This window comes from Vicugna pacos, chromosome 10, assembly GCF_048564905.1.
Source record: "Vicugna pacos chromosome 10, VicPac4, whole genome shotgun sequence".
Classification (NCBI taxonomy): domain Eukaryota; kingdom Metazoa; phylum Chordata; class Mammalia; order Artiodactyla; family Camelidae; genus Vicugna; species Vicugna pacos.
In genome coordinates this window covers 25,605,192-25,619,541 of record NC_132996.1, presented here as the reverse complement: position 1 = coordinate 25,619,541, position 14,350 = coordinate 25,605,192, and the positions used below count along the sequence as shown (strand labels likewise).

General features: G+C 47.5%; 1 protein-coding gene and 1 long non-coding RNA gene across 2 annotated transcripts in view; one reads left to right on the top strand and one right to left on the bottom strand.

The window, feature by feature from the left end:
* MAP6 (microtubule associated protein 6) overlaps positions 1-14,350 on the bottom strand; it is a 64,983-nt gene that overhangs the window by 14,243 nt on the left and 36,390 nt on the right. The window contains exons 2-3 of the mRNA XM_015238423.2: positions 6,519-6,732; positions 4,297-4,493 (exon numbers count right to left, since the gene is read on the bottom strand). Of these exons, the coding sequence (XP_015093909.2) occupies positions 4,297-4,493; positions 6,519-6,732 (411 nt within the window). The remainder of the gene's footprint in view (positions 1-4,296; positions 4,494-6,518; positions 6,733-14,350) is intronic.
* Positions 8,662-9,798, top strand: LOC140698957 (uncharacterized). The gene is made up of 2 exons (XR_012076969.1): positions 8,662-8,947; positions 9,183-9,798. It is a non-coding gene; the product is annotated as an uncharacterized lncRNA (long non-coding RNA).

Sequence of the window (14,350 nt, the reverse complement as noted above, 5' to 3'; positions counted from 1 at the left end):
TGATCAAAAAAGAGCTAAATAATAGACATTTATGTATGTTTGATTTATTGAATAGGATTTGGGGTTTTCTGCCTCATACAAAAGCAGGCAGGAATGTTTTCTGTTCATCTGGAAAATGAATATACAGTGTTTTTTTTTTTTTCATAAACGTGACCCTTGATTGATTCCTACCATGGCTCCTCCCCAAAGCCCAGAAACTGGAGAGCAGCAACAGAATGAATCCCAGCCTAGAGTTCCTAGCCTGGAGCAAGAGGGGACCCGCGGTTGGTGCCCAGTATGAGTGTGAGGGTGAGCAGCACAATGGCAGGAACATGCACAGCAGGGGGGTGCAAGCTGGGTAAGTAGATGGAGAAACCCCAGTTAACCACCGCCCCCCACATGGCACCAGGCCCTCCCTGAGGGAATCACGCCCCAAGGCTGAGCTCACCTGGTGTTGGAGCCCCCAGAGCTCTGCTCCTGCAGCTCCCTCTGTCTGTCTGATTGGCCACCCCGGGCTCTGTTCACCTGGTCATCAACTGCCCTCCGCTGAGGTCCTCCCTGACCCATGAAATCTGCTAGAAAAGACTCCTCCTTCATGCTCCACTGTGATGGGAGATGGCGTCTCAGTCATCCTGGTTCCCTACTCCAGGCACAATGCCTGGCACGTAATAGGTATTCAATCAGCATGCTTGGAAAAAGGAAGAGGGATCCCATACAAAAGTACAGAGTCTCCCATGTTAGCAGAAGGATATCAAAATGGGCACATTGAGGTGCCCATCTATCTGCTCTCCTGCCGGAAGCCCCTGTATGCCCTGCACACCCACCTCCCACCCATTCTCCAAGGTTCCCCTCCACGAAGCCTCTGATTCCCCACCCCCCGTGGGAAGAGTCCTGTCCTCTATCTGAGCTCCCAGCTCCCTGGTCTATTGTTACCTTGTTGGGACCCTCTTATGGCAGTTTCCACACCCCTGTTAGGCACACACCAGACTGTCACCCCATAACCCACACAGTAAGCCAGTCCCCAGAGGGTGGATCCTCCACAATGACCAGATTAAATGAGTCAGACAAGGCATCTCTGCCATCGCTTGGGAGGAGAAAATCCAGAACAGACAGTCCTGTGGGTCGATGGGAAAGGGTGGAGGTCAGGACCCAGCCTCCCAGCGTGGCCAGGCGGTGCTGGTCACTCACTCCCAGCACCAGGGCATCAAAACGTTACACTACCTTGCTGGCCAGTGGGTCTCTTGGTCCATCTTTGCTTTTCCCACACTTAGCTCTGACTGCTTGCAATTAGTATCAGAGAGGCAAGTATCTAAAAGAGTCAAGCTGAGTTATGGAGAACCCCAGACAAACTGCAGGGCACAGCTCACCTCATGGAGAGTGGCTCAGATGGCAAAGGTTGGTTCCTTCGCCTACTCAGCTGGGCCTTACCAAGGAAATAAGATCAAGAAAGTGGTGTTCGTCTTTAGCATTTATTTATAATTGGAAAAACTGTTTGTTTGTTTGTTTGTTTTTTCTGAGCAAGCACAGACCACAAGCACGTCACAATCAATTGGCTATACATGAATATTTTTGTCATTTTCTTACTAACAGCAGGAATGAAATAGCACCAAGAGAGGTGTGCGCTACACATACAAAGACAATCTGTGGTATGCAACAAACCCAGGCCACAAAATCGCAAGTAGACACTTCCTGTCTGCCTTGGGAGAGGCAAAGGCATCATGGGAGCACCAGCGGATAACGAAAAGCTTTAAGGACCCAACGCACAGCTTCAAGGATTATTTTTGCAGGCGAGGGAAGCAGACAGTGGGAAAGCTTCAGTCCTCGCTCTTTTGTCAGGGGAGTTCAGGGAACCACAGGGAATGGTACAAAAATGGGCAGAACAGGCATTCGAAGCTTGGTCACCTTCAGAAAGGCAAAACCAAAACATTGCTTGTGAAGCTGATGTCAGTCAGTGTCAATCAGCCTGTTTGGACACAGACCGAGACTGGCTGAGTTTTATTTGTAAACAGTAGAAATCAAAGGAGGTTTCCTGCCAGTGAAGTGACACATTCAAGAGTCAAAGTGAACTACCAACAGGGTTTCATCAGCTGGAGGTGCTAAAAAGATGGGGGAAACTAAAGGGTTGAAGAATCCTACAGGTCATCTAGAGCCTCAGGCAGGGCAGGGAAGAAACTCAGTGCCTGGGGCTATAAAGCAGGTGGGAAACTACCATTTGGTCAGCACAAACTTTGAGTCCTATGTATCCTGGTTGTGCTGCTGTGGAGACAGATTTAGGCACACTACCCACCGTGGCTGGCCCCGTGTAGGGCACACAGGCATTCAATAAGTGAATGCGGAATGAATGGTCCCCCATGCATTGTAAAGCTTGATTTTACTTGATCTACAAAAAATAGATGACTATTCTACGGAGAAATCCAAATTGTGGCTAACATCAACATGTCTGACTAATGTCAGCTCTCAAGAGAACGAACACACACTGGCAAATTCTCTGGACAAAGTTAAGATCATATTGACAGGGCTGTCTGGCTATTGTTAAGATTAGCTAGCAAATACCCGGAATCAGCACTGAGATCTACTCTAGCCACTTCTGGCTCGGCATCAAAATCTGGGATTCATAAACTGCGACTAACATTTTCGACCTTCCTCAGTCCTTCTCCTTCCACACAGCTCCTTCTCTGAGACAGAAAGGAGGAGGGCAGCAGGCCTGCTAGTCCTGTTCTCTTAGGAAACAGGGCCCAAATAGCACAGGCTCAACTCATTTACAAGAGATTTCTCAATCAGCCCAAAGGTGACAAACAAAATGGTGGAAATGGAGGTCTTGCTGCCTGAAAGGTCAGAGTAGGAGAGAGCTTGTGGAGGCTCTACCGGCATCAACTGGAAGGACTTAGAAAGGGTCTTGAGGACTTCACTCTTCACCACTTTCATCACAAAAGAAAAGTACCCCAGAGCAAAGGCTGGCGTCACACAACAGCCCAGAAATTTCAGAATGCTGGTGACACTGAGCACTCTGAAGACATGAGAAATAAAGGGTACTGAACAACGTACACGTCACAGAGTTTGCAAATGCAATTTTTCTGGTAGGTATTTGGGGTCTTGCCACAACTCATTGACTAATGCCTACAACACAACTCTAGCACAGCTAAGGTGGCACTGCCATCACTGGCAGGCAGTGCTGACCCACAGACATGAGACACACATACAAGGAGAGCTACTTCTATTCATGAATGAGGTCAAAGATGTTTGCTAATCATGTCGCAGGGAACTCTCCTCATCTTAGGTTAAGTCACAGAAATGTCCCCTAACCTGAAGCTCAGCATCTCCTGTCCTCTTCCAGGAGCAGAGCAAGAACGGTCCAGGCAGGGACAATAAACATCGCCACACCTGCCACTAACTACATCTGTTTCCTGCTGTGTGTTTCTCAGAAGCCACATTCTAAATACACATTCTTACACCTTAAACTTTCTTCCTCAGTCATTTGTAACCAGCTGCTTTGCCAAATTGGCAGCACTGGCTAGGCTGAGGAAACAATCTCATTTTTGTCATCTTCTTACCATGTCTGGAATGTACCTAAGACACCTAACTTTTTTGCCCTGGCCTAGTTTTGGTCATCAGTGGCATCTCTCTTACTTGGTAGACAACTTAAAGCCCACTGGTAGGAAACTAAATGCAATCACGCGTTTCTAACGGAAGATTCTATGGAAAAACTACTTCAGCTTAACAGACACAACTCATTTTATTAGCATTAAGGCCAAAATTTCTTAAAAAATATTTCCACAAATTGTCAATTTCCAAAGCCCGGGTTGGGCTTCTATAGCATACAGGATAACTCTGTGAAGTTTGGCAATGAACATTTTTACCTATAGTTCAAAACTGATCACTGGCACAGACCCTGGGGAGGAAGTGGAGGAGGACGCTCCACGCTCACATCGAAGCATGGCCAGGACTTCCTCCATAGCCCTCCTGCCTCCTGCCTTCCCCACCAGGCACACCCTCCCCTGCTGGAGGCACCACCCACCGCTGGCTTCCTGCTGGTCAGGGACCAGCGGCAGGACCTGGTCTAGATCTGGACAGGAGGCAGGCCACTCGTCTTTGAAACAGGATCCCTCTGTTCAAAGAAACCAAACCAAAGAGCTCCTGGAACACTCAGGCTCCAGGCAGATGGGAAGCCTCTCATCAATTTTGTGGCCTTTTTTGTTGGTTGGTTAAAAAAAAAAAGAGAGAGAAAGAAAAGAAAGAAAGAAAAGAAAGAAAGAGAGAAAGAAAGAGAGAAAGAAAGAGAGAAAGGAGAGAAGAAGAAAGGGAAGTGCAGTGAATTACTCTTTAGCCTCAGCCAGCTTATTGTTCATCTCTTTGCTTTGCTCCTTGTCCTCGGGCGGTGCTGTGCGGGGCCCCTCGGCGCTCTTTTTCTTGGAGGCCCGGCCCGACACCACCTGCTTGTCTTTGGCCTTCCTCGGGGCCTTATGGCTCGCTGAGGTCTTTTTTGGTTTGGAACTCTGGACACTAGGTTTCTCCACCTGCATGGAGAGACAGACCGCAAATGGAAACACGAAAAAGGCGGGAGTGGGAGGGAGAATTGAGAGAGAAGACGTGATTAGTGAAAGGATGATGGGAATGACAGCACAGGACACTGAGTGTCATGGCATAGGAAGCCTCTTCACTGATGCTAGGGCATCTGGCGCCTCCTGTCTGAAGCCCCCGGTCAGTCATGTGGGCAGCCCTCTAGCTGGCCACGCTGGCTCCTGACCGCCAGCTCTCGCCCTCGGCCACTCCAGGCCGTGGGCTGTGTTTCTGTTTTGCACTCTCTGCGGCCCATCCCTGTGGGAAGATTATACCTCACCCTGCCCTGTTCAAGTCAGGCAGGCATGTGATTGGCTTTAGTCAATGAAAAGTGAGCAGAGGTGACACGGGTCACCTCCTGACAGAAATCAAGAATCAGCCTGCATTTGCTTCCCAATGGCTCCTTTCCTCTGCCACAGGGAGAGGCTGCTCCCTCGCCCCAAATTCCAGATCCAAGAGCTGCAGCCAATCCACAGCAGATGCATATTAATAAGAAATAAACTTTTGTTGACGGAGCCATGGGGATTCTGGGTGGTTTATAGGATGGTGAGCTCAAGTGGACAAACATCCTCCCTGAGAGGCTGGGACAGGCAGCCTCGCCCTGTGGGGCCATCAGCACTGCCCAGCCCTCCAGACCTCATCTCTGGCCAGCACCCTGGAAGGTTTTCCCAGAGCAGCTGTTCAAGCCCACTCTGTTCTCCCCAAGCTCCCTCCTTGAGCTTTGCCCCCCCCATCCCTAGGAGATGGCCTTGCCTTCTCTTTCTCAAGAACTCAAGGCCACTGAATACAATCCCTCAGTATGCCACCCTCTTCCCCCAATCCATCTCTAGGTTTACTTTCCCCAACCTTCCCTCCATCCTCCACTTGAATTTTCTGGGTTTCACCTCATCTGTGGAAGGTGGATAGAGATGATATTGGGCCTCAGAGGCTGGGCCATTCACTCAGCAAGGTCCTGGGGTTTTCTGTCACCCTTAACCTGTAAATAAGGTAATCATTTGTCCTGGTTTGCCCAGGACTGAGGGCTCTCATGGAATCTGGAACTTTCAATGCTACAACTGGAGTAGTCCACACAAACTGGGTTGGGTAGTTCCCTCACCTGTAAACCAGTCCTGGGCCAAGTAGGAAACTCCACTTGACTGCAAGACTTTAGGGAAAAGAAGAGCAAAGGCTATTCAGGTTTTCAGAATTTTTCTGCTATTATAGAGAGGACAGCTGATATTTGCACATTCCATGTGGCTTGACATCATAGAATAAGCTATGGTATGTGTGATTCCTGCTTTGGCAGCTGAATCTCCAACATGCTTCTCCCTCTCATGAATGCATACTGGGATGCAAATAAGGCAAAGCAGTGTTGTCATAGGAAAATCTCTGAATCCACTATAACTTCCTCAGAAATGAAAGTCATTCACAAACTGTTTATTATGATAGCAAGTTACTTGGAACACATCTTGCAGCTGATGTGACAGGTGTGTTATTACAAACTAAGAATTGCTGGTGGATCAAGGGAAAGGATAAGAAATGGTAGGTGATTTTCAGGGACTTGTGAAGGAAGGAAGTGATTGGAGCTGAGGATGAGGCAGGGGCTGGGTGGGAAGGAAGTCAGGCAAGGATGCCTCTAAGGATGGGCTAGCACTTCAGGGACAAAACACAGTTATTATAAGACAAGAGATTTAAGGTTCAGGTGAGATTTTCTGCCATTTTTTCCCCTGGGTTTCTCAAAATCAGAAGCTAGTTCTCTGAAATCTACCAGTCTTTAAGCTGTTTTCATTTTAGGTGATGTTTCTTCTTAACATTCCCTTTGAGTTTAGAAAAGTTCTTGGTAAGAAGCCCCTCTGCCTCTGTGTGCTACAAAGAAAAGGAGGGACTTTAAAGGAGCCCTTGCGGGTGGGGCTAGAGTTGGCAGTAGCCCTGCTCCCACCTCTGCTACAGTTAACCCCACCGAGCCCAGCTGTGCTGATGGGTCTCCACAAGATCTGTCTCACCTTTGGAGGTTCCTTGAAGGGTTCGCTGTAGAGGCTGCGTATTCTTCTGCGATCAATGATCTTATTGTCAGCTGGGGTTGGCTTATTGGCTTCCCCTTTAAACTGGGCACTGTAGCTGGTCTCGTGAGCCATCTTATCATCTGGTGGCTTGTACTGGGGCTTGGCTTTGATGGGTTTCACAGGCTTGATGTCCGTCCATGCTCGGAATTCATTCCTGCGAATCAAAGAAAGCCCAAGTGATGTGACGCCTCTGATGCCTGGAAGCAGTGCCCTCACACAGGGCAGCCAACACAGCAATCAGTGCCCGTCGTGAACTCACTCTCTCCTCCTGGATGAGGGCAAGTGTTCCTTCCTGCCCAGTCAAGACAGGTTGTGGCAAGAACAGTAGTACCTCAGAGGAAAAGCTTGGGCTCCGGCTCCCATGTGTCACCATGGACAGGCAATTCTTTTCAGATTTTTCTCCATTATAGCTTATTACAAGAAATTGAATATATTTCCCTGTGCTATACTGTAGGTCCTTGGTGTTTATCTATTTTATATATAGTAATGTGTGTCTGTTAATCACATCTCCTAATTTAACAGACTGGCAGTTCTAATTTCTGGGCCTCATTTTCACATTATCTAAAATGAGGCTGGAAAAACTCAATCCACTCAGTCATTCATGGGACCTCACATATGGTCGCATGCCTGCCGTGTGTGACTATTAAATGAGACAATGCATCAAACAGCGCGCCTGGTAGCTTGTGGCCAAATAGCGTCTCTTCCCTTTTGTTATGATGGAGACACTTTGCAACACTGAGTCCTTAAGGTTAATCCCTCCCTTTGATAGCAGAGGGCTTGCTTCTTGTGCTGCCAGAATCTCAGTCACTTGAGATGAAAATCCTTATGAAATGTCTAAATGCCTGCGGATCACAAACAAGCAAAATGTACTGAATACAACTGGACATCACCATGAGGACTTGTGTTGGGATACGGTGTGGAGGAGAGTCTTCGTGTGTTTGGTGTGAGTGGCTATTGGTCCTTACCCCATGTGACCCCCATCTGCTGCTTTTTGAGCCAGTGTGTCAGACCGCTTGTTCATAGCAATCTCTCTCCTGGCTTCTAATCAGCTGTGTCTGATCTGTTGCAGGACTGGAGAGTAGATGGTGACAGTACTCAAAACAGGGTAAAATAAGTGTAGCTGCTGAGGCAGGCCGCAGGGTCCATCTTGTTTGCTGAGTGCGTGACATTCGATGCACAAGCTCTGCGGTTCTGAGGTCTTAATCAGACCTCTTCTCATCTGGGGCCGTGAGAAGCTGTGTTGTGAGAAAGGAAGAGTCAGTGTGTGAGTATCTGTGGAGTTAGGTTTTCCTGTGCCTCTCTCACCCTCATGGTAACTCCCTGCTTCAGGGCTCAGAGACGAGTGCCGTGAACACGAAGTCACAGGCGACAGCAGAAAAAGCTTAGAGTGCGACGGAGATCCACAAATTCTAGCCTAAGCTCTGCCGCTAGGTAGCAGCTGAGCAGGCCTCTCCCCACTGAGCCTCAGTGTCCTCTGTTGTCAAATAAAATTGACCAATGTCCTTTGGCTCTGAGGCTCTCCGAGTGGAGAAAGCTGGTTTGGTAACGTGCTGGTCATTTGCCCTCCTGAGGCGAACTGGCACATGTGTGAGCAGAGCGACCAGTTTCTTAAGAGACCCTGCCCTAAGCTTCAGACTTGCCTTTCCGCCAGCTCAGACCCAGCATCCCTAGAACCAAATCATCTTGTCTCCTCTGCCAAATTGTCTTCTCTTCTTGTATTCCTCACTGCTCAATTTCACCCTTTCCTTCTTTCATTCACAAACATTACTGAGTGCTTAAGGTCTGCCTGGCAGGATGCTGAACTCTGTGGAAGCCTAACTGAGTAATAGGCCCTGGGCTCAAGGTGTGGGAGGACGAGGGACTGGAGGTTACTCCGGGACAACAGGATAGGAGCTACGCAGGAGAAGGGAGTGGGGAGCACAGCGGAGGAACTCACAGCCAGCCTGGGAATTGGGGATGGCTGGGGGGAGGTTCTGGAGGGAGTCACAGAGGCTGACAATTGTCCAGAAGAGGGGGGTTCCGAGTAGAATGGGGAGCACACAAAGAGGCTCATGAGATGCACAGCCCCCCACCCCCACCCCGGGCCATGTAGGCAGTTCAGATGGCTAGGCTGAAGCTTGGTGGGGAAGGACTCAAGAGGTCCTGCCAGCCAGCTGAGGGGATGGTCTAGGCTATAACAAGGAGTTGCCAAATGACTTCAAGCCACAGATGAGTGTGGCTACATTCGTTTTGGGAAAGAGAATTTGGCAGCAGTGTGAATGGAGACAGAAGGGGAGAGTTGGGGCAGGAGGCCAGGAAGGCTGTGCAGTGAGTCAGGAGGAAATTGGAGGCTGGAACCAAGATGGTGGCAGTGGGGATGGAACACAGCAGTGAGTCAAGAGGGACATGGGCAGAATTTGAAAATGGCTGAGCTGGGGGAGGCCAGGATCAGACTGGGATTTGGGTTGGTGGGTGGAGATGCTACCCACTGAGACGGGGAACCTGGGAAGAGATGGGAATTGGGGGGAGGGTTGACACCCTCCTGATTCTGTTAGGGGCAGCCACCCTCTTGGCTTCAAGACTGCTTTCTAATCCTCTCTCCTCCTCCTTTCTCCATCTCCATAGGCTCAAATGGTCACCGTGACCTGACTTCTGAGCCATTTCTGGCTCTGCACACAGGCCCTGCGCTGGTGTGGGCTGCATCTGGGGTTCTGGCCACCATCACCTGCCTGAGGCACCAGGCCCTCCCTCCTGCTTCCCACCCTTCAGGACAGAAGCCCCTGATACTTGGTCTTGATCTCCCAGTAGCCAAAGCAGTAACAACCTGGAACCCATAATATGATGGCAGAAACCTGGATTCTCTGCCCCCACCTCCGCCTGCCTATAGAATTAGGGCTGAGATAGGTATACACTGGCCCTAAGCACTGTTTCTGGGTCATCCCTTCCAGGCCGGCCTCTGCAGTGGCCCCTGTGGGCTGGCAAGTGTCTCATGTGAGCATTATCTGTGGGGCCTTTCCTTATCTGTGGGGACAGCTCAGTAACCCTGGTCTTGAACAACTTTGGCAAATCATCTTCATATGGGATGTGTTAATGAGTCCCATAGTAATTTCACTGTTACTATGACACGTTGTTAGGTTTAAACCCAAATTCTATTACCTAGCACTTTCTTTGAACGCTCCACAAAATCTTCCCAGCCACATGCAACAAGTAGTCGTATGTCATAAATAAAGAATTAAGGTACTATTCATTAGTCACCTTTTATAAGCTAGAAGGTTGTTTTTGTATATTCTCTATAACCCTTACAACAACTCTGAAAGGAAATAGTATTATTTCCCTTTTACAAAAGAGGATAGCCCAGGCTCAGAAAGGTTAAGCGACTTGTACAAGGCCACAGAGCTGCCAAATAGAAGAGCTGATTCTCAGCCCAGGTGGGTCAGGGCCCACAGCCCACATCCTTCCCACTGCACTCAGGAAACGTGATGGAGCTGCAGTGTGCTCACTGGCCCTTGCCTAGGGGTGCTTGTGTGGGGTCCAGCCTGATGTATACAATGCGGTGGAGGGTTTATATGACACAGATTGGCCAGAGGATACCCAAGCTCCTCTAGCCCTGAGATGCTCCATCCAGAGCAGTATGGGCCACACTCTCAGGTCAGTCACATCCAGTGCCTCTTGCCATGAGTTTGTGGTCCCCTGTAACCATTGATTCCCCTTTCTGTGCTACCAGATTTCAGCTTTCTCATTCATTCATTCATTCATTTGGCATTTGCCAAACTCCAGCCATGGCTGTTTCACATAGCCCATAGAAAGGAGGAAGCCAAGGCTGAGGTCTCTATAGTTAAGTGAGTGGGTCAGGGTCTGTCCACATGTGACCCTAAGAAAGGGCAGAATGAAGCAAATAGGACAGAGATCAGAAGGAAAGAGGAAAAAGGATGCTTTATTCTGAGGGGTGAAGTGGGGAAGGGGGCACTGGAAGATGTAGACAGAGAAGTGGATGGGGGAATCAGGCAGCAGGGTGGTTTGTGAGGCAGGCTCAGAGAGCAGGTGAACCGCTCAGGGAGCAGGAGGGTGTGGTTCATGGAGGGAAGGATGTCATGGTGACCAGGCTGGGCAGGAGCTGGGAGCAGGCTGTACAGAGCCTGGAATACCATGCCTGGATGCTTGTGGGAGGCCTGGGGAACTGCTGGATGCATCTGAGCGAGGCAGCAATATTCCTATTCCTCCACTGACAGTGTCGTCCTCCTCTCAGACTGCCCCAATCAGAAGTGATTCTTCCCATCAAAAGGGGTTTTAAACCTTTTTAAAGGCAGAGAGGTTCATGTTAGCGAGGCAGAGAGCGCTGGTGTGATCTGAGCCTAGGAAGCTCAAGTTCCCAGCAGGGATGAGGCATCAAGTGAACGGACAAGGTCATGTTTGGGTTGAAAGAATCCGAGGGGAAACATTTTGCAGCCTTCACTAGAAGGTAGCAAAGCCTCCTGTGCAGCTAAGCTGGATAAGATATACATGCCTGGGGGCCAGGTCCCAAGCAGAAACAAAGACACTCAGGCCCTCACAGGAGAAAATGATGTCTCAGTGCACCCAGCATATGCAGGGCCCAGGGAAGCGCAGGCAGAGGTGGAGATGGGACAAGCATAGAGCCGGGCCAGAACAGAGAAGGTGGTTCACTGTCAAGAGTACAGGCTCTGCAATAAGATAAACCCTGCCTCCATTCTGGCTCTGTCCCTCAGATCAGTCCCTCGCTTGCCCTGAACTGCACTGAGTTCATTTGGAAAGGATTTACACAAGGCCTGTTTCCCAGGATTGACATGGTTAAATGAGAATGTATTAGTTACAGAAGACCTGGACATCCGTATCGGAATTACAAAACCTATGGTGGCTATCTCTATAATAATGTATTTGGTTTTCATTACAGAGTCACGTGCTCAAGAAAAATGACTGAACATCTTCTACATTCCAGTCATGGAGCTGGAAATGCAGTGTGAACAGCCAGATGCTGCTCCTGCCTCCACTGACCTTGTGGTTAGCGGGAAGGCCTACACAATTACGCAGACATCAAGTATCTGTTCAGCTACTGTTTTTTCTGACCACTGTAGTCAACACTCTGGTGCCCGAAGTTGGCAAGCTCTGGACAGCAGCTTCCAATGCTGGGCTCATTTCTGAATGCATTTCACGTTAGACTTGAACAAAGTAGCATTCAATGAATGCCTGATTAATTGAATCTCCAAAACTGAGGGCCCACTATAAACAGATGTTCACTGCTTAAGGCCTTGTTCCACTTAGGCACGTTTTCTGCAGTGATTCAAGGGGCAGTATTGAAAGAGCAATTATAGAGGGAGAGACTAAAGACAGGCGGGAGCTGGGTGATTGATGAAGCCGGGTCCCAGAAGCGAGAGGGGGAGGCATCAGGCGAATGGTGAGAGGGTTGGCCTTGGAGAGACAGCGTTGTAAAAGAAGAGAATAGAGGCTGTTTCCCCATTTCTCATTTGAAAAAGCCTGACATCTACAAGAAACAATGAAATAGAATTATAGAACATTTTACTGCTGTGAAGGATATCTGCATGTGTTAATTGGTATGAATCACTTCTTGACAGAAATGCAGTCTTAGAATAATAGATGACAGCCAACTACCATCATATATAAATTCCATTTCTCTGCCCATCAGCCCCAGATTTATTTATTATGTATCTAAGTCCCAGGGAACAACGATTCTTTCCCCATCCTCTTAACAACAAAATTCTCAACAACATTCCTCGACTGCTTCGCGAAGGCAGAAAACCATGCTTTTAAGTCTTAACAGTATAAAATCTTCCTGCAGATTTTCATCAGTAATTTATGTTGTCATGGAAACGTTAAGTCTTTGTTCAAAAATCCTGTCTACATTTGTTGCACTAAAGTGTTCCAGAAGGAGGGAAGCAGTCTCCTTCTTGAACTCTGACGAAGGCAGTCAGTGAATGCTGTCAGTTCCCAAGCTATTGTCAGGAGTTGGCTGAAAAAAGTAGGATTTGTAGATTAAAAAGAAAAGAATGTAGAATGTCCCTGAGCCTAGAGGGCTGCAGGGGACTTAGGGAGGCTTCTGGCTCCTTCAGAGGGGACTGAATGATTTCCTCTTTCCACCAGAGATGACTGGATCAAGAGAGGAGATTCATAATCTACGCATGTGCATATCCTGCATGCATCTTTCAGCTTCTCTTGTGTGAAAGGGAGAAAAGGGACTTTCACAGAGAATGCCAACACTCTCATCATTCAGAATTGCTCTTCTTATCCATTAAAATCCAATAAGCACATGTACACCATGTATGATGGTTTTCTAAAATGAGGAAAGCACACGCTGGGCAAAAAAAAGTGTCAGGATGTAAAGAAAAGTTTGAAGCTAATGTAATGTGAACAGGGAATGAGAGGAAAAGATTCCTCCTTTCTCTTACATGGAAAGATCTGGTCTGGGCATCAGTTGGCAATGGCAAGAGCTGGGACTTCAGTCCCCTCATTAGGTAAATGGCTCATTCTGCAGGGAACCGCTATCTCAGGCTGTCCTGGGCTGCACTGGGCTCACCGGCCCCTGTGCACCTGGGAAACAGTGTCTCACACAGAGAAAGCCATGAGCACAATATGTACAAACTTGTGAGGGCCAATAGTTAACAGTGAAAACTGCTCAACCTAGGAGTCAATCTGATTCTACACAAATTAATTTAGTTTGCAGTATCTAGCAGGCACTCTGCTAGGAACTGTAGGAAGGAATAAGGGTGCAAAAATAAGAAACCTACAGTTAGCAGAAGTGGAGGACCGGGGTGGGGAGAATGGTGATTAAGGTGAGCACACATACAAATACACGTCATGTAGAAAAGAGCAAGAGCTGGATGAGAGGGTATAGGAAAATTACAACTACTCCCTCCTCACCGACCCCCATGTTCACAGTAGTAGCTGGGTTTCTCAGTCGTAGGATGCAGGGGTGGTTGTGCTGCAAGACCACAGAGTTATCCTGTTGAGACTACTCTCTTCTGGATGGTTGGGTCCCTGAGGACCTGTGTCCACACTTGCAGAGAGATGGCTCCTAAGACACGAAATGGGAACTCAACTGAGAGTTGCCCTGAAAAGGTAGGAAAAAGTGCTGCCTTCTTCCTGGTAAACTTAGAATTCTGGGAGGACATTCCTATGAGATGATCTTGGTAAATCTTGATAAACGCATGTTTCCTTATTCTTTGTTCTGTGTATAGAAAGGACTTGATAAATATTTTTTAACTTGATAAATATTCATTATCTGTTAAGATAATGTTCCTTATTCTATGAAAATAGCAGATTACATTAATTTATTTTTGTATGTTAAACATTCATTATCTGTTAAGATAATGTTCCTTATTCTATGAAAATAGCAGATTACATTAATTTATTTTTGTATGTTAAACCAAGCTTACATTCCTAGAATAAACCTCACTTGCTAATGGTGTTTAAATCTTCTCATATGTTGCTTATATAGATTTGATTTGCTTATCTTTTATTAAGGATTTTAATTTCCATATTCATGAGTAATATTGAGTATAATAATTCTTATAATGTGTTTGACTGGCTTGGTATCAGGGTAATATCTAATTCTACCCATCTCAAAATGAGTTGGAAAGTATTCTTTCGTCCTCTATTTTTTAAAGAGATTGTTAGAATTTGGGTATTTTTTTTTCTTTAATGTTTAATAGAATTCAACAGTGTGAATTTTAATTCTAGTGTTTGATAGACAATCACCAGGGGCTGGATTATCTTTATGGAAAGATTTAAAATTACTAATTCAATTTCTTTACTTAGTATAC